This window comes from Rhinoraja longicauda, chromosome 6 (genome assembly GCF_053455715.1).
Source record: "Rhinoraja longicauda isolate Sanriku21f chromosome 6, sRhiLon1.1, whole genome shotgun sequence".
NCBI lineage: Eukaryota > Metazoa > Chordata > Chondrichthyes > Rajiformes > Arhynchobatidae > Rhinoraja > Rhinoraja longicauda.
Window position 1 is genome coordinate 54,159,952 of NC_135958.1, and position 20,264 is coordinate 54,180,215.

Genomic DNA, 20,264 nt, shown 5'->3' on the forward strand with positions numbered 1-20,264 from the left:
TGCAGTAACCTCTCTCGCTGGTCATTTCTAGACTCTTCCCTGACTCTTAGTCTGAAGAAGGATCTTGACCTGAAACGTCACCCATTCCTTCTCTCCTGAGATGCTGCTTGTCCTGCTGAGTAACTCGAGCATTTTGTGTCTATCTTCGATATAGAAGTGAGTTTGGTGACTTACTAAATGTGGTAGAGTAGCCATTACCAATAATGTTGTTCACTGCACATACAGTGGGTGCTAAACCTATGGGCTATGTTTGCAATAACAAAAGGTAGCTTCTCCAAGCCATTTACTCACAAACATGGCTTTGCATATTGATCAAATCTCAGCCAGCTGTTGTCAAGTACAAGAAGTGCATGACCTGGAGATTCACTGGTGATGAAAAATGTACACGTTTGTTCCAATAATGCTCACATCACACTAGGAATCTGTTTTCACACCTCATGCAAGCAGCAGCTGTCATGTTTCATGCTTTAATACGTGATGATGTGGAGTAATTTCAGGGCTGCACCGTGCCGCTGGTAGAGTTGCTGCCTCACAGTGCCCGAGAGACACGTTTGATCCTGTCATCGTGTGCATGAGTTTGCACATTCTCCCTCTGACTATGTGGGTTTATTCCAGGTGCTCTGGTTTCCTCCCACATCCTCAAGACGTGCGGGTTTCGAGGTTAATTGGCCTCTGTAAATTGCCACTGGTGTGTAGGGAGCGGATGTGAAAGTGGATAACATGGAACTGGGTGTGAATGGGTCATCGATGGTTAGAGTGGGGTTGATGGACCGAAATGGCCTGTTTCAATCAATTCAATCAAAGCTGAATGCAGTTGCCATTGACTGAAGTCATACCTGTACCTCTTACAGGGGAAGTGCTCACTTCATCCAAACACGGATGGATGTCATTGCAGAATATGGGGACCATTCATTGCTACAACTTGCAGCCAAACATGCATGGCCAAGAACCTTCCCCTGTTCCTCGATCAGGGATTTCAATATGAACACCAGACCCACTCTGTCTTCCTCTACTTTGCTTCTTCAAAAAGCAGAGTGAACCCTATGGGCTTGTATATACTGGAATTTAGAAAGATGAGAGGGGATCTTATTGAAACATATAAGATTATTATGGGATTGGACACGCAAGAGGCAGGAAACATGTTCCCAATGTTGGGGGAGTCCAGAACCAGGGGCCACAGTTTAAGAATAAGTGGTAGGCCATTTAGAACGGAGATGAGGAAAAAAAATTTCAGTCAGAGAGTTGTAAATCTGTGGAATTCTTTGTCTCAGAAGGCAGTGGAGGCCAATTCTCTGGATGCTTTCAAGAGAGAGTTAGATAGAGCTCTTAAGGATAGCGGAGTCAGGGGGTATGGGGAGAAGGCAGGAATGAGGTACTGATTGTGGATGATCAGCCATGATCACATTGAATGGCGGTGCTGGCTCGAAGGGCCAAATGGCCTACTCCTGCACCTATTGTTTATTGTCTAGTGTCTATTATTTTTTTTAATTAAGCTGCCATTGTTTTAGCCACGGTAAACACAAAACGCTGGAGTAATTCAGCGGGAAAGACGGCACCTCTGGAGAAAATGAATGGGCAACGTTTCGGGTGTTTTAGCTACCCTGTTTTAGATCAGCTTTAGAAATACGGGCACGGTAACAGGCCATTCGGCCCACTGAGTCCATGCCGACCAGCGATCCCCACACACTAACACGATCCTACACACTTGTGTCAATTTACAATTTTTACCGAAGCCAATTAACCTACTAACCTGTATGTCTTTGGAGTGTGGGGAAAAAACAGAGGCACCCGGAGAAAACCCACACGGTCACAGGGAAAACATACAGACTCTGTACAGACATCACCCAGTCAGGATTGAACCCGGGTCTCCAACACTGTAAAGCAGCAACTCTACCACTGCACCACCATTCATCCATGCTTATTAGAAGCAGGTGGATGGAGATCTCTAACATGTTTTTCCCAATTACATGGTCAGCATTAATGGAGCTTCGGTGCTATTTTTCATTAGCAGCTTTTGTTTTCCTCATGAATCTCAGCTGCATTTGGACTATAAATATAAGAATACCCAATATAACTTGAATTTAAAAAAAATTGTTAATCTCGTAGAACTGAATGTGTGAAAATAAATCCAGCTAGTGACCAATTAGAGGTGGAGGACAAAGATGACTCCCCGCATTCCCCAGGAGACTTGATGGGCTGAATGGCCTAATTCTGCTCCTATGTCTTATGGTCTTATTATCTCTTGATTATAACATTTCCACTTGAAAGCGGGATTCGTCATGAGAAATTATGGAGTGGGGATGAGTGGAATCACAGCTTCATGTGTAAAATAAGCAGCATTTGTAGAGACTGTTAACCCAGTTTAATTCTGTTTACAACTTTTATACTTGGGAACTGCCTTGGATTTTTCAAAGTTATTTAAGATGCTACATAAATGTAAGTTATTGTAGCTGAGCCTGGTGTCTGGAGGATCACAGTGTTAGCTAAATGGAAAAGATGTGTGGAGACAGTAGCGAGTATCCCAATTCTCAAATGGTGCTTCAGAGTTTCTATTCAATAGTTGTAGAAGTGGAGACCCGGGGAGAGGACTGAAACATGCAGTATCTCTATTCTTCAGAAATGTACTTCTCCATTGAAATGAATGGAGGCAGCAAACCTAAACAAAGGTCTAACATAGCAGGGCTTCAACCGGCAGTCTCCCCCGTTCAAAGGTGAAAACACAGAACTGCAGGTGCTGGTTTATACCAAAGATAGACACAAAGTGCTGGAGTAACTCAGCGGGTCAGGCAGCATCTGTGGTGAAAAAGGATACGTGACGTTTCTGGCCGGGACCCTTCTTCAGATCTTCTTCAGTGTGAAGAAAGGTCCCGACCTGAATGGTCACCTATCCTTTCTCTCTGGAGATGCTGCCTGACCAGCTGACTTACTCCCGCACTTTGAGTCTATCCCCAGTGTGAATGTTGGGCAACTATGGAAAGTTGGCACTCTGCCTCCGGGCACTGCATGTGGTTGGGAACTTGCAAGCAAAATCTCTCATGTTCTTACAGAATACCACATTTGGCATAGGCGTGTGGACCTTCTGACACGTTCTCAGGTTGCATGCGGCAATACTAACGTTTCTATGGAAAAGCCGGAGTAGTCCAGATCCAAGAACTCCAGTCCTCGTCTTGGTTTTGAATCCAATGGTAAACCATCGCTCCGATTCACCACTAGATGGTGACCTGTGTGCATGGTTTGGGATTGCAAATAAAATTTTCAAAGACCTGCCTATTTGTGGATTTGTGGATTAATAGTGTGCCAGGTTTCCAAACTGATTGTAACATTTGAGGCATTGAAATCAAAAGAAGGAAGAGAAATGGTAACAATAAAATACATCATGTTGGAAGGAACTGTAGATGCTGGTTTATACCGAAGATAGACACAAAGTGCTGGAGTAACTCAATGGGTCAGGCAGCATCACATGAAAAGGGATGGGTGATGTTTCGGGTCAGAACCGTCTGAAGAAGGGGTCCGACCCGAAATGTCACCCATCCTTTTTCTCCAGAGATCCTACCTGACCCGCTGAGTTACTCCAGCACTTTGTGTCTATCTTCACAATAAAATACAACTTTCTTAAATCAAGCTTATAATATTCATTTAACCTTAATTTTGATATTGGATAAAGTGGGTGTGTTGCTTGTTACCTGGAACATGAGGTCAAAGTTAAACAGATGGTAATTTAAAGTTATTTTTTGTAAAATGCTTCATCCAATTCCTTCCTGAAGACGGACAATTTCTTGTTTCCAACAATCTTAATGCAAAGAGTTCCAGATCATCACCATTCTGTGCATTGAGAAGATCTTCCTCACGCCCCCTTGCATCTTTTGCCCTTCATTTTAAATATTCTTCTTGATAAGCGGGAACATTTTGGGTACCAGGTGCTCTCAGGCCTGTTGTGCTCAGTGCAGCCTGTCCCATACTCCTCTGACTCGATGATCACCCCGAGCCTTTTTCCAGTTCAAAGATTGAGCAAGTTTAACAGGTCATGATGCACAAGTTGGCAGATGACGGGGGCAGAAGTGTGCCCTACATCACCCTCATCCTGATGGCCACCTTCGTGAGTGGCTGCTTCAGCTGTGCTTAGAGCAATATCACGTGGGCATCGGGTGTCACCACCTGCTAAGATTCTACCTGTCCCCGGTGTTGCGAAGGATGGGCCTAGAGCAGATGCCAAGCAATGTGCCAGTCAGCTGGACATTGCCGCACCATCTGTCCTTTGTGAAAAGATTCTTCCGGACCAACACCTTTGATCACAAGTCCATCGGGCAGTGGTCAGCACGGAAAGTCCTGCAGGCACTGCAGGGAAAGGACTCGATGGATCCTGTGGCGTGGCTCCCAGAGCAGACTGCCCAGCTTGTCTGGCAAAATGCCTCATCGCCAGTACTCACCAACAAGCACCAAGACCTGGCTTGGCTGGCGGTGAGGGGAGCACTCCCAGTCAGATCCTTCCTGCACCGCCGGAACCTCACCACCAGCGCACGCTGCCCTCGGGACGGCTGCTACGGAGAGGAGTAGGTTGCCCACCTCTTCGCAGAATGTGGATTTGCAAAGAGGGTCTGGAGAATATTGCAAGGGACATTGTCATGGTTCATCCCACAGACCTCTGTAACAGAGGACACTCTGATTTACAGGCTGTTCCCAGGGACACAATTGGAGATGGACATCAAGTGCCACCAAAAGATCTTCAACACGGAGAAAGACGCTCTTTGGTCAGTCGAAACTTGTTGGCCTCCCAGAAGAACAAGATTTCCGTCAGGGAATGTTGCCAACTGGCCCATCTGCAGACTGCGGGAGTACTTGCTGAGGGATGCACTGAAGCTTGGTGCAGCCAACGCCAAGGCTCTGTGGACCAGAGTCTAGGGTCCTTCCTCTGCTAGACATTCGGGGGCAGAATCCAGTGGAGACGCCCCTCGAACTAGGGAAGGGATATCACCCCAGGGAACCGCATGAGTGGCAAGATTGTTTTGTTTAAAGATAGGTGCGAACACTACTGAATATGACACTAATTAATGTATGGATGCTGAGCATGTCTGAAAAGCTTTTGCACAGTTTTTGTTTTATATATTTTTTTAAATTCTGAATAAAGGTTCTTTTTGGGGAAAAAACCAAAGCCATCAGAATCTTATTTAATTACAATATAAATTCAGCCAAATGCACAGAATTGCACTTATGTTTTAACACGTACCTTTTTATCAAATGTCGTTGTTGGTAAGGTGAATCCGTATTCATCTACTCTTGGGACTGGAATTTGGCAAATTTTTGCATACTCAGGATTTATATTCTGAGGTATTTTTTCCTGCAAAGCAAATACACAGCAAGAAATATATCTTATTAACAGCACCTGAAGAAGCAAGCTCAAAAGCATATTCCCCCTCAACAACTGGTCTTTCTTTCATCTTTTCAGATTTTCACATCAATTTTCACTGATGACTGATAACGCACACATTAAAATTTATTTAGTGGTTCATTTATCCCCACTCCTCGATGCGATCCATGGTGACATTGCAACTAAAGTTTAGGGACTCAGAGTACAAGTTCAGAGTATTTCGTTCCTAATCTTTTCACAGTTTGAGAAGCCATTAAGTTCTCAAGCATAAGAAAATAACTGCAGATGCTGGTACAAATCGAAGGTATTTATTCACAAAATGCTGGAGTAACTCAGCAGGTCAGGCAGCATCTCAGGAGAGAAGGAATGGGTGACGTTTCGGGTCGAGACCCTTCTTCAGACTGATGTCAGGGCGGCGGGACAAAGGAAGGATATAGGTGGAGACAGGAAGATAGAGGGAGATCTGGGAAGGGGGAGGGGAAGAGAGGGACAGAGGAACTATCTAAAGTTGGAGAAGTCGATATCCAACAAATCATCCGCCAACATTTCCGTCACCTACAACCGGACCCCACCATTGGCCATATCTTCCCATCCCCTCCCCTTTCTGCGTTCCGCAGAGACCGTTCCCTCCGTAACTCCCTGGTCCACTCGTCCCTTCCTACCCAAACCACCCCATCCCCGGGCACTTTCCCCTGCAACCGCACGAGATGCAACACCTGTCCCTTTACCTCCCCACTCAACTCCATCCAAGGACCCAAACAGTCTTTCCAGGTGAGACAAAGGTTCACCTGCACCTCCTCCAACCTCATCTATTGCATCCGCTGCTCCAGATGTCAAATTATTTATATCGGCGAAACCAAACGCAGGCTCGGCGATCGCTTCGCTCAACACCTGCGCTCGGTCCGCGCTGGCCAAACTGATCTCCCGGTGGCCGAGTACTTCAACTCCCCCTCCCATTCCCAGTCTGACCTTTCTGTCATGGGCCTCCTCCAGTGCCATAGTGAGACCCACCGGAAATTGGAGGAACAGCACCTCATATTTCGCCTGGGCAGCTTGCAGCCCAGTGGTATGAACATCGACTTCTCCAACTTTAGATAGTTCCTCTGTCCCTCTCTTCCCCTCCCCCTTCCCAGATCTCCCTCTTTCGTCCTGTATCCACCTATATCCTTCCTTTGTCTCGCCCCCCTGACATCGGTCTGAAGAAGGGTCTCGACCCGAAACGTCACCCATTCCTTCTCTCCTGAGATGCTGCCTGACCTGCTGAGTTACTCCAGCATTTTGTGAATAAGTTCTCAAGCATTGTTCTCTGCAGTCAGTGGAGGAAAGGCAAGGCACTCAAAAAAAATCAGTGAAATGGTTTTCATCAACAGTCCCTCAACTTCAGTTCGTCATTGCAACATTAAAATAGACAATTCATGATCCAAATTTTTATTTTTGGTTACTATTTTCATGTTTCGTGTCATATTTAATGGTGATTCTCCTACAAAATCCCTTTGAGAGCTTAGATGGCTGTATTTCGAAAATTATTTCACTCAAGAAGCAGACAATTTGAAAGAAATCACCATGATTTAAAAGCAGTGGACAAACCCTAAAGTACAAAATGAGCATGAAAATTCATAAAATTTATATATTCAAATTTTGCATAATTTGAAAATGTCAATGTTCTATGATTTTCTTTTGTGGTGTTCAAAAACTATAATTGCAGGTGTATGTTGCTTAGCACATCACATTGAAACCTCTCAAAGAGCTCCAGATCTTGATTGTAAAAAGTCCAACTACTGTCATGTAATTGTTTTCAAATAATATTTTATTTTATTTTATGGCTCCTGTATTTTAATTCAATATTTGAGCTATGGGGAGTTACGTTACCTTCTCGTGCAATTTACGGCCATTTTATTTATTGGCGCAACTTGTTTTTTCAAGGATGAGGAATCACTTCTAAATGGATTGATCCCTCCAATCTTAAAGCTACACTATATCTCATTACGTAAGTCTGCAGAACTTTGCAGTGCGGTGCGATGGCGCAGCGGTAGAGTTCCTGCCTTACAGCGCTTGCAGCGCCAGAGATCCAGGATCAATCCCGACTATGGGTGCTGGAGTATGGAGTTTGTACATTCTCCCCGTGACCCGTGTGGGGTTTTCTCCGAGAGCTTCGGTTTCTGCCCACACTCCAAAGACGTGCAGGTTTGTAGGTTAATTGGCTTGGTATAAGTGTAAATTTTCCCTTGTGTGTGTAGGATAGTGTTAATGTATGGGATCTCTGGTCAGTGCGGACTAGGTGGGCCGAAGGGCCTGTTTCCGTGCTGTATCTCCAAACTAAATTAAACTAAACTGCAAATAATCACTTCAAAAACAAATGAACAATAGATCTGACTGATTAACTACAAAATAATCTCCGATAAGAGTGAACCAGCATTAGTCACAGGGTTCATAAGCACCTATTTACCTCTGTCTCAGTCTTAAATGCTATTGAAAACACAAAATGCTGGTGGAACTCAGCAGGCCAGGCAGCAACTGTGGAGGAAATGGGCAGAAGTCGTTAGGATTGGGATCCAGGGTCCCGATCCGAAACGTCATTTGTCCATTCCCTCCACAGATGCTGCCTGACACGCTGAGTTTCTCCAACAGTTTGTTTTTGTACTCAAGATTCCAGCATCTGCAGTTCCTTGCCTCTCTGTCTTACTTCTTACCTACGTCTTTTATTACTGGGTATTTTTCAATTTTAATTCTTTTCAAAATTAATCCAGGATAAATTCCAGAAAACAAACATCAATTCTCTATAATCTACTGCTCTATTTCTGAGTAACAATTAAGCTGAATTTTCCATTTAGCAGATTGGCAACTACCAATGCCCTAGTGCTGCTTATCAAGTAATGTATTCAGTTCCACTCTGAGTACCTGTTATCCTAGTATTTTCAATTTGCAATGCGCATTAGGTGTAATTATCTAGACTAAAATTAAAAGTGTGTGTGTTGTGACAAAGGAGTGGAGAGAAAGGTTATGCCATTAATTGTTCTACCGTTTTGTACAACTTCCTTCTCTGCTCAACATGTGGCATAACATTAGAAATGTGACGTAATTCAGACAGGTAGTCTTGAAATGTAGGTGCATTTCATAGAAACATAAATAATTTCTAAACTTTTTATGGGTTCCATGACACACATTTCAGTTTCAGATTCCATTGAGTACAGTTTGTACCTGTGGAGAAACAAATTTAGCTTTCTACACTCCTCTTATCACTTAAAGTATCGCCAAATTGCCATGGTGAAGATGATTGAGTCCAAATTTGTTACACAATCACAGACAAATAACTAACCCTGTCGCATTTTAAGTTTTTGTCAAGCACAAGGCTAATTTCTAAAAAATGAGGTTAAAAGCAATTACAGGAGGATATAGATTGTCTGTTCAGGTAGTCTACAAATGGAAATTGATCTGGAGAAGTGTGAATTAATGCATTTGAGGAACTATAAATATATAAGGCTATAGCATAGTAAATGGGAGGTGCGGGGGGGGGGAAAGAGGGGCTTCAGTGTCTATGTCTACAAATCCTCAAGTGTAGCTGGCAAGGTCAATAGCTGTCTGTCCGTGGGCGTGGGGAAGAGAGTGGAAGTTTTGTTGCCTCCATCACAGTGAGGGGGTGTTTGGAGTCACTGTGATGGACGTTTGTGTTGGGGTCATGTGTCTTGTGTTCTTTTTTGTGTATGACTGCTATGTAATTTTGTTCGGTACCTTGGTACCGAATGACAAATAAAGCTCTGTTGTTGAACTGTTGAACTGTTGTTGAAAGAATGATAGGGATTATTTCCTTCATTAATTGAACAATGTAAGAATACAAGTGCAGAGGGGCTCTGCAAGGACTGCATACAGTACTTCCTGGACTGTAACTTGAACCCTACATTCAATTCTGGTCACCACGTTATAGGGAAGATAAAATTAAGAGGCCTAAATAATAAGCATGGGTGAATTTTCTTGAATAAATGTTGGAAGATTAGAAGGGAGATGAGGATTTTTACTTTGATTCAGGGGACGCTGAGGCTTAGAACACAATGCATGAAAGGGTAATAGAAGCAGAAACCTTTGTGCGTCACAACACTGGAGAGGCTGCCTCACAGCGCCGGAGAACCAGGTTCAATCCTGACCTCGGGTGCTGTCTGAGTGGAGTTTGCAATGTTCTCCTGACGACCGCATGGGTTTCCTCTGGGTGCTCTGGTTTCTTGCCACATCCCAAAAATGTGTGGGTTTGTAGATGAATTGATCTCTGTAAATTGCTTCTAGTGTGGACGCGAATGTGGAATAACGTAGAACTACAGTGTCAATGGATGATCGACGGTCAGCGTGGACTCGGTGGGCTGAAGGACCTGTTTCCATGCTCCACCTTAGGAGATGTATTTGAAGAGCAGTGACCTGCTGTGCTTGGTGTTCATTGTAGGCTAGGCTGGATAGCTCACTATCAGGCAGCCCAGGCCCAATGGGTCAAATGGACCTCTGTGGCGTAAATGGTCTACAATTTCAATTGCTCCAAGGTTATTCGATAATGTTACCTGTCAAAATGGCTTCATTGCTGCTAAATGGAAAACACAGCACCCTTATTTATATTTATAATAGGATCATTTATATTCTTACAACCAGTTCTGATAAATACCTGTGGTCCTCTTTCGTCTGTTTTCTTCTGCTTTCTCTTTTTTAGCTGCACTTCTTTATTTTCAAGTTGCCTGATGCATATTTCTAAATCTGTTTCCTTTTTTCTCCCTTTTTTCTTTCTGCTTTTCATTCCTCCTTTACCCTTTCCTCTCGGGGCCTTCTCTCTCATTTTTTTCTTTATACCATCCACTGTTTTCTTTTTGGCATCGATAGCTAATTGCTTTCATTACATTTATGGCAAAGACAATAGTATCAGAAACAAAAGTTTAGCATGGAAGGAGCCGATTTTCAAAGCTATCTCGAAGAGAAAATAAATAAATGGGAGTGGTACTTTCAGCGCCGTCTGGGAAATTTGGCTAAGCTGGGTAGAGAGATCTGGTCTCCACCAACAAGATATAGGGACGTTTCCAAGGAATACAACACCCCTTACAAAGGGTATTCAGTTTTTCAACTAAATCTGTGCAACCGTATCTTATCATCGTCAGATTGTCAAGGATGTGCAAAGCCCATCCTCTGCTATCCAGTTCTTCTTTGAAGATTAGACCCCCAATCCAATTTTATGCCTCTTTCTGAGACAAGACTTCTAGAAAATAGGTCCCTTTACAAGAAAATATGGAACAATATATAATATTATATATATATATATATATATATATAAAATAACTTCAATTCATTAGTTTGAAAGCTATCCATAAAGTGAAGTGGGAACTTATTGCAATACCTAATGTACTTAATATTGGCATCAAGTTATAGCCAGATAAATAAAATAATTTAAAAGTTAGCAACTATTTACTGCTGCGAAGAGTGCACATTGCTTTTCCATTTTAATAAGTGAATAGGCTGTTGGGTTGGGCAAATATCCTTACGTATTTGGAAAAATGAAAGGTGATTTTCTGAAGCACAACACATATTTGGAAGATTGAAGAGAATCAGTGCTGAGAGACTGTTTCTCCTGGCTGGTGAGTTGGGAACTGGGACGGTGGAAAGGAGTGGGGAGGGAGTAGTGGGGGGGGGGGGGTGGGGGTGAGACGGAACAACATCATGAATTCAGGATAAGAGGTCTGCCATTTTGGATTCAGACACAGGATGATTTTCAGATTCACGGGGTTGTACATTTTTCTCTTAAGGGCTTTGAATATTCAGTCAATGTGTTTATTCAAGGATGAGATTGATTGCTATTTTTGGACACAGAGTGGACACAGAGGGAATTTGCAGCATGTTTGAAAGTGAAGTTCGTGTGTAATCTGGTGATGATATTGAATTGGATTTAAAGCTTGAGAGCTTATGGTTCATTTTCCCTTATATTCTGACATGTGCACAAAAGTGGATTATTCTCCAATTGAATAAATAGTTCATCTGCGTGAAAGTTTGTGCTGAGGACCTACAGAATAAATTCACCAAAACCTATATCATATAAGGCAACAACAGGACACCTAGTTTTGTGTAAGGTGGTATTGTGGATAGTGAGAAAGATTGTTTAAAGCTATAGCATTGTACAGGTCAGGTGGAAAGCTGGGCAGAGCATTGGCAGATGGAGTTTAATTCTGGTAAATGTGAGCTGATGCATTTTAGGAATTGAGATAGGGATGGAACATCTACAGTAAATGGCAGGATATGGCAGTTCATGTTATAGGAGCAGAATTAGGCCATTCGGCCCATCAAGTCTACTGCACCATTCAATCATGGCCGATCTATCTTTCCCTCAACCCCATACTCCTGCCTTCATGACACCCTTACAAATCAAGAATCTGTCAATCTCTGCCTTAAAAATATCCATTGACCTGACCTCCACAGCCATTGATGGCAATGAATTCCACCGATTCACCACCCTCTGACTACAGAAATTCCTCCTCGTCTCCTTTCTAAAGATACGTCCTTTTATTCTGAGGTTATGGCCTCTGTTCCGAGACTTTCCCACTAGTGGAAACATCCTCCCCATATTCACTCAATCCAGGCCGTTCACTATTCGGTAAGTTTCAATGAGGTCCCCCCTCGTCCATCTAAACTCCAGCGAGTGCAGACCCAGTGTTAAACGCTCATGTTAATGAATGGACAGACCTTGGCATTCAACTCCATTATTCATTGAATGAGCAAAGTAGGTAGATTTGGTGGTGAAGAAGGAATGTTGCTTGCCTGCCTTCATAGGTCAGGGGACAGCATATAAAAGATGAGACAAAGCACTGGTTGGACCAAACCTGAGTTTAACGCGCAGTTCTAGTCGCGCCATTTTTGGAAGGATGTGGTTTTCCGAGAGAGAGTGCAGCAGAGATTCACCAAGATGTTGTCTGGATTGGAAGTCTTGTGGGAGAGTTTGGATAGGATTGATTTGTTTCCCCTGGAGCAAAGGAGGATGAGGGATGACCCGATAGAGATTTATATAATTATATGTATATATAGGAGATATAGATGGAGGAGATGGAATCTTTTTGCTCTGGTAGGGGTATCAAAACCAAGAGGGCATAAGTTGAAGGTGAGAGGAAGGAGTTTTAAAGGAGGTATTACAGATTTTTAGCACAGATAGAGAGTAGCTGATATTTGGAACTGAATGCCAGAGGAAGCAGCACTGCATAAATCTATACCTTGATTGTATCTTGTTGCATTCAAACCATGATGCCAGAATAAACAAAGGTATGATCCATTAATCTGCTTACCTCAATCCAATTTACTTCCAAAGGATAATGAATTTGATATTCTGTTACCATGTTGACCAAACCAATGACCATTGTGGTCCAAGAATATAAAATGTTGGTCTTATTGGTGTTACATATCGAGAGCTAGATAGAGCTCTTAAGGATAGCGGAGTCAGGGGGTATGGGGAGAAGGCAGGAACGGGGTACTGATTGAGAATGATCAGCCATGACCACATTGAATGGCGGTGCTGGCTCAAAGGGCCGAATGGCCTCCTCCTGCACCTATTGTCTATTATCTATTGTCTATTGATTCATCCTTTATCTTCCTACTTTTGCACCATAGTTCCAAAGAGGCATCATCTGTCTCAATTTCGTGTGGAATTTTGTGCAAATTGTCCTTCACTAAAACTGGCCTATTTACATTGCCAGCTGAATCTGATAGATTTACCACAACTTGCAATCTGCCAAGTTTTCAATAGTAAACACACACTTAAAATAATTGCTGTAAATATCATAAAATTATGCAGAAAAAAAATCAGCAGACCAGCTAACATTTGGGGGTGGTGAAATAGAGTTAGCTTTCCAGGTTGATAATGATCATTCATCTCACGAACTGATAAAAGGTCATTGTACTGAAATGTCAACCCTTTCCTCCCTCCACAGATACTGCCTGACCTGCTGAGTATTTTCAGCATTTTTGTATTAATTCAGACGTACACCAACTGCAGGTTTCCTTTTATATTTCTGTCCCCATAACTTTTGGCTTCCGCAGAAAAGGAGAGGTTTGCACTGGCCAAAAGCACATTGCTGGTCCAGAGGAGATGGGATACAAGCAGAGCCCCAGTGTACCTGCTCCCAGCCTAATGCCCATCGGCAACCTGCCGTTCTGAGAGAAATATTGCTGTGCGCCCAAGATGTGCTTTATGTGGCTCCTGCTCTGGGTTTCAGTGCATGAGAGCTTTGTAAAAGGACATGCTTACTGGAAAGTGGATGCTGATTTTTATGAATTAAATGGCACCATCGGCAGGTCGGACTCTCTACAGCTATCCCTCTCTCCACTGTTCTTTGTATGTAGCGACTTGCGATCCAAAACAATGTTTACTGCTTATAAACGTTATGACCTGGAAATGGCATGGTGTCAGACAAAGCACAATAAACAGGCAATAAGCATCAGCCAGTTATTTGTTGTCAATGTGCCAGCCTACTTGAAGTGAAATTTTGCAATCTTGATGCAAACAGATCTAAGTATAATAACCATTATATTTTAAAATATAATGGACAGAAGAATTTCTCTTTAATTATTTGAAATCCTTTATCAGTTGGATGGCAATTTCTTGCAGGAGGTTCTGAATTAACCAATGCCTGGTTAAGTTGATAATTATTCTTTATCATTAACCAGAATAAAATATTTGTGTATTTTTTTTAAAGTGTCAAGTGTTTAAGGTCTTGTTAGGAGCACTCTACAAACTGGTGGGCAATCTCAAGATGCATCATGACAAATTAATATCTAGTGATTCTATTCCTTTTTGAAGGATTTCATCACCAGAAGGATTCCCATTCATTTTGTGAGATACACAAGTGGGATTTCATGATAAAATATAATCTGTCAGGAACAACAGGGACAGGTGGTTGTAATTTTAATGTTAAGTATAAATGAACATACTTTAAGAATTCTGAAATAAATACCTGCAACTTTAAAACTTCGTCAAAAATGCACTGGAGGGCCAACATATCCCTGGTCACCTCCTTTGCCAAATACCTCCAGTGTCGTGATACGTACAAGCAATTTTGGAGACTTGAATCGTCCAGCAAACCTAATAGAAATGAACGATGTATTAAGAATATTTGCAGGTAAAGAAATAGATGAATCTGAATATCCCGTAAATTGATCAGCGGCTATGGGGAGAAGGCAGGAGAATGGGGTTGAGAAGAACAGATAGATCAGCCATGATTGGATGGCAGAGTAAAGTTGATGGGCCGAATGGCATAACTCTGCTCCTATAACTTATGAACTTATGAAACTATAAAATGGAATTGTTGTAATTATGAAAATGACTGCTAGAAGAAATTAGATTATTATCAATTTTAGTAGAAATTAAATTGGTATCCGTATATAATAGTTAGTTATATTTGGACATGTATGCACCCCAATCACCATTCTTCTGTTTTCATTTTGAATTAAACTTTTTGAATCTATTTATCCTCGCTGCCGATGCATGGGTGAAAAATAATTTCAAGTGACCAATCTGTTGTAAACAAAACCACTTTCAATTATTTTGATAACATCTGGTATCCTAGATGGTGGTTAATAACTTGACTATTACCCATTACTCGGGCAAATGAGGCTCGTCTGCCTGGGAAGGTAGTCCATCTAGGAGAGGGAAAACTCTGATCTAAAACCTCCACTGCCTTGTGGCCATAGCCAGTCATGGAAAAGGCTCCAGGAGTGAACCTCAAGAAAAGTCCGGAGTCGGAGTCCCTAAGGCAGCCATCGTTGTCCATGACCTCGTTCTGGCAGCTCCTGCAATGGCGCTGGTGCCGTACTGTAACGGCTCTGCTGTTCCTTTGGATCGATCATCGACGTGGAGAGGGGGCATGTGCTGCATGGGCAACAGCCTGTCCTTCATGTGACATCGCCCAGGCTTGTGTCCGACCACACATCAACGCTGCTCTAGCCGAGGTTTGGAGCAAGCAGCCAACAACCAGGATGCATCACCCATGGTCAGCCATGACCGAGGGGGGCCTTAACTTAACTTAACTACCCGTAACAGCATTGTACATTGGTTGGTTTGTTAGAGAAATAGTGAAGGGAAATGTATATTCTACGGGAGATAATTTGAATTAAGGCTGCAAAACAGATCAGGGAATGATGGTTAAAAATTGATCCAGTGTGCATTAAATAATCTGAAACATGATGCTTCAGTGATTGAACCTATTGGCAAGATAATAAATACTTACATAGTATGCCCTAAAGGATATAAATATCTTCATCTGCTTTGAAAAAATTATGCACGCATAATATAAAGAGTAAATAAACCTACCATTTGGAAGAATGTTCACATTCAGAGAGTTGAACTAACTACATAACATGTTTACGGAACACGTAAGTCAGTGGATCATATCATAATGTTAAAGGATCATAAAAAGGAGGTGATCGGTGACATGAAAAGTCCCTACTGTTTTTGTTGGAGGTTAATTGGCTTCAGTAAAATTATAAATTGTTCCTAGCGTGTCGTGTGATAGTGTGCGGGGATTGCTGGTCGGTGGGCCTTGGTGGGCCGAAGGGCCTGGTTCCGCACTGTATCTCTAAACTAAACAAAATAAAACAATTCTCTCAAAATTCAGAGACTGCATCATCCTGTAAATGACATATTTTCAGTGAACAAAAATTCTTCTTGATGCAAAGCAAAAAGATTTTAAAAGATTTTTATCATGAACTTCTGCTGAGTTATTATTCTCTCCCTCCTTCAACTTAAAACAGTAAAGCAACAGGCCTAGCACTATGGTACTGCCTTGCGCTAATTTTTAAAATAATTTGTAAAACAAATCAATTTTTTTCCACTGTCTTGATAGTTCTGCAACAAATCAAACATCTGATTCAAGCAAGTTTCACTTTGGCACATGGCGGTGGCTCAGCGGTAGAGTTGCTGCCTTACAATGCCTGAAACCCAGGTTCAATCCCGACTGTGGGTGCTGTCTGTATGGAGTCTGTACGTTCTCTCTGTGACCTTGTGGGTTTTCTCCGGGTGCTCCAGTTTCCTCTCACACTCCAAAGACGTATAGGTTTGTAGGATAATTGGCTTCAGTAAAATTGTAAATTGTCCCTAGTGTGTAGGATAGTGCTAGTATGTGGGGTGATCACTGGTCGGAGCAGATGAGATGGGCTGAAGGGCCTGTTACTGCACTGTATCTCTAAACTAAACGAAAAAATATTAAACGTAATCGCATAGCCGGTGGTGGCGTATTGATACCTCTTCTGTGAATTTCGCAACAGCCAGAGCACTGCGTCCATTTCTGGGCAATGCAGTGAAGAATGTGTTAAAAAAATCAATACTCGTACATCAATATAGGCAGGATACAGAGAAAGCCAAAAACATCTAGTTGGATCTGAATCAGTTTTCTTCTCAGTCATTTTTCCAGTTCGTTTCGTGTTTAACTCAACTGCATCAAGTAATAAAAACAATGAGCATCTCTGTGTAACCTGCCAATTGGGAAGTTAACGCTGGCAATATTTTCACCTTGGCTGCTTCGGTGTCATTTGGCTAGCCAACCAAAGTTATGAGTTTCTGTCCGTGTTACAATTGAGTGAATGGCCACAGACATTGTAAGGAATAAAGATGGAACAGAATATATAGATTTTTTTTTTTAAACTGCAAATGTTGGAAATCTGAAAGTAAAACAGAAAACACTGGAAACTCTCAGTAGCCAGTCAGGAAGCATCTGTAGAAAGAGAAATAAAATTAACATTTTAAATCCAAAGTTCCTCAGGGAAACTGGCACAGATGATTAATATGATATGCTTACAGATCCATATTCTTCTCCCAAATCTAAGCTTTTAAACACAGCTGCTTGTTAAACTGATTCCAGCTGCAATTGCTGGCTTAGTTTTAATTATATTATTGACAATGGGGTGGGGCGGGATCTATATGTAGTTATAGTATTGCAAAAGAAGCATTGCTTTTCATTGTACTTGAAGTTGGAGGCTAATATTTTTAAGGTCAAGGTGACAGATGAAATTTGAGAAATAAAGATATGTTACTCAGTCTTTCTTTGTCATTGAGAACTAGTGTGGTCAGTAAAATTTTTGTTTAGTTTATTGTCACCGAGGTACGGTGAAAAGCTTTTATTGCGTTCAAACCAGTCAGCAGAAAGACAAAATCTGATTACAATCGAGCCAAATGGAGGTAGTGCACTGTTATTAACATTCATGTTGATGTCGCTGTAGAAACAAAGAACTGTAGATGCCGGTTTATACTAAAGATAGACACAAAGTGCTGGAGCAATTCAGAGGGTCAGGCAGAATCTCTGGAGGAAAAGGATAGATGATGTTTCGGGTCAGGTTCCTTCTCCCTGTGACCACGTAGGTTTTCTCCAGGTGCTCCGGTTTCCTCCCACATCTCAAAGACATGGAGATTTGCAGATTATTTGGACACTATAAATTTCACAGTATGTAGGGAGTGGATGCGACAGTGGGATAACATAGAACTGTAGTGCGAGCAGGTGATCGATGGTCGGCATGGACTCGTTGGGCCGAAAGGCCTGTTTCCGTACTGTATCTTTCAATCAATCAATCAATCGAGTATGCTTGATTTCATTCGCCATGGCATTAAACATAGGAGCAGGGAGGCTAAGGTACAACTTTACGAACCAATAGGGCTTCATCTGGAAAACTGCATGCAGTCCTGGAACTTCACAGGAAGGAAGAAATTCTACTGGAGGGGGTGCACCAAAGATTCTTCAGGATGTTGCTTGGTCTGAAGTGTTTCAGTGATGAGGCAAGGGTTGTTTTCCTTGAGTAGATCCAAGTTCATTTATTCAAAATTATGAAGGACATATGTAGAGTAGATAGGAAGAAGCTTTTCCCCATAGCAGAATCAGCCAACATTATAGATTTAAGGTCAGGGCTAGATGGTTTACAGAGGATCCAACAAAGAATTTAATTGCCCAGAGGATGGTCAGAATCTGGAAAGCACTGCCTGGCAGAAACGTTGACGACATTAAAGGAACATCTGAATGAGTATTCGAATCGCTAAGGCATAGAAGGCAGCACATCGTACTGGAAAACTAGTACAAGTGGGAGATAGACACAAAATGCTGGAGTAACTCAGCGGGACAGGCAGCATCTCTGGAGAGAAGGAATGGGTGACGTTCCTGCCTGTCCCGCTGAGTTACTCCAGCATTTTGTGTCTATCTTCGGTTTAAACCAGCATCTGCAATTCAATAGACAATAGACAATAGGTGCAGGAGGAGGCCATTCGGCCCTTCGAGCCAGCACCGCCATTCAATGTGATCATGGCTGATCATTCTCAATCAGTACCCCGTTCCTGCCTTCTCCCCATACTCCCTGACTCCACTATCCTTAAGAGCTCTATCTAGCTGTCTCTTGAATGCATTCAGAGAATTGGCCTCCACTGCCTTCTGAGGCAGAGAATTCCACAGATTCACAACTCTCTGACTGAAAAAGTTTTTCCTCATCTCTGTTCTAAATGGCCTACCCCTTATTCTTAAACTGTGGCCCCTTGTTCTGGACTCCCCCAACATTGGGAACATGTTTCCTGCCTCTAACTTGTCCAACCCCTTAATAATCTTATACGTTTCGATAAGATCTCCTCTCATCCTTCTAAATTCCAGTGTATACAAGCCTAGTTGCTCCAGTCTTTCAACATATGATAGTCCCGCCATTCCGGGAATTAACCTAGTAAACCTACGCTGCACGCCCTCAATAGCAAGAATATCCTTCCTCAAATTTGGAGACCAAAACTGCACACAGTACTCCAGGTGCGGTCTCACTAGTGCCCTGTACAACTGCAGAAGGACCTCTTTGCTCCTATACTCAACTCCTCTTGTTATGAAGGCCAACATTCCATTGGCTTTCTTCACTGCCTGCTGTACCTGCATGCTTCCTTTCAGTGACTGATGCACTAGGACACCCAGATCTCGTTGTACGTCCCCTTTTCCTAACTTGACACCATTCAGATAATACTCTGCCTTCCTATTCTTACCACCAAAGTGGATACCTCACACTTATCCACATTAAACAGCATCTGCCATGCATCCGCCCACTCACACAACCTGTCCAAGTCACCCTGCAACCTCATAGCATCTTCCTCACAGTTCACACTACCACCCAGCTTTGTATCATCTGCAAATTTGCTAATGGTACTTTTAATCCCTTCATCCAAGTCATTAATGTATATTGTAAATAGCTGCGGTCCCAGCACTGAGCCTTGCGGTACCCCACTAGTTACTGCCTGCCATTCTGAAAGGGACCCTTTATCCCCACTCTTTGCTTTCTGTCTGTCAACCAATTCTGTCAAGAATTCCAGAAGATTAGTCAAGCATGATTTCCCCTTCGTAAATCCATGCTGATACATTTTGTCTGCCCTAGTACAAATGGGTACTTGTTAATTGGCATGGACATGGTTTCTGTGCTGGATGTCTTTATGACTCAGTTCACTTTATATGTTCTAACTTGTGTGATCAGAATTTCTCAGCAATTATTTATAACCACGTTTGTTAGATCCTTAAGAACTCTTGTAAAATTATTTTTTAAATGATTGATTTAATCGATCAATAAAAGCTGAATGCACAATGTGCTGGAGTAATTCAGCAGGTCAAGCAATATCTCTGGAGAACATGGACAGGTGATGTTTTGGGTCGGGACCCTTCTTCAGACTGATTATTGTGGGGAGTGAGAGGGGCAAAGCTGGAAGGGAGAGGAGGCAAGACAAAGCCTGGTAAGTGATAGGGGGATAGAGATGAGGTGTTAATCCAGTATCTGCAGTTCCTTGATTCTCTCCTTTGCAATTCCAGTTGAAACTGCAAAAGAAATATCCATTCTCATCAGTTTATTAGGGTGAAGTTAGCATTCTCCAGAATTGGTAAGTTCTCTGTAGGGCTTTGTGGTG

The 20,264-nt window shown here is 42.4% G+C and overlaps 1 protein-coding gene across 1 annotated transcript in view; it reads right to left on the reverse strand.

Annotated features, from left to right (window-relative positions):
* Nucleotides 1–20,264, reverse strand: part of fbxw10 (F-box and WD repeat domain containing 10) — a 55,463-nt gene that overhangs the window by 21,802 nt on the left and 13,397 nt on the right. The window contains exons 4-7 of the mRNA XM_078401578.1: nt 14,323–14,450; nt 5,225–5,335; nt 4,070–4,113; nt 3,116–3,221 (exon numbers count right to left, since the gene is read on the reverse strand). Of these exons, the coding sequence (XP_078257704.1) occupies nt 3,116–3,221; nt 4,070–4,113; nt 5,225–5,335; nt 14,323–14,450 (389 nt within the window). The remainder of the gene's footprint in view (nt 1–3,115; nt 3,222–4,069; nt 4,114–5,224; nt 5,336–14,322; nt 14,451–20,264) is intronic.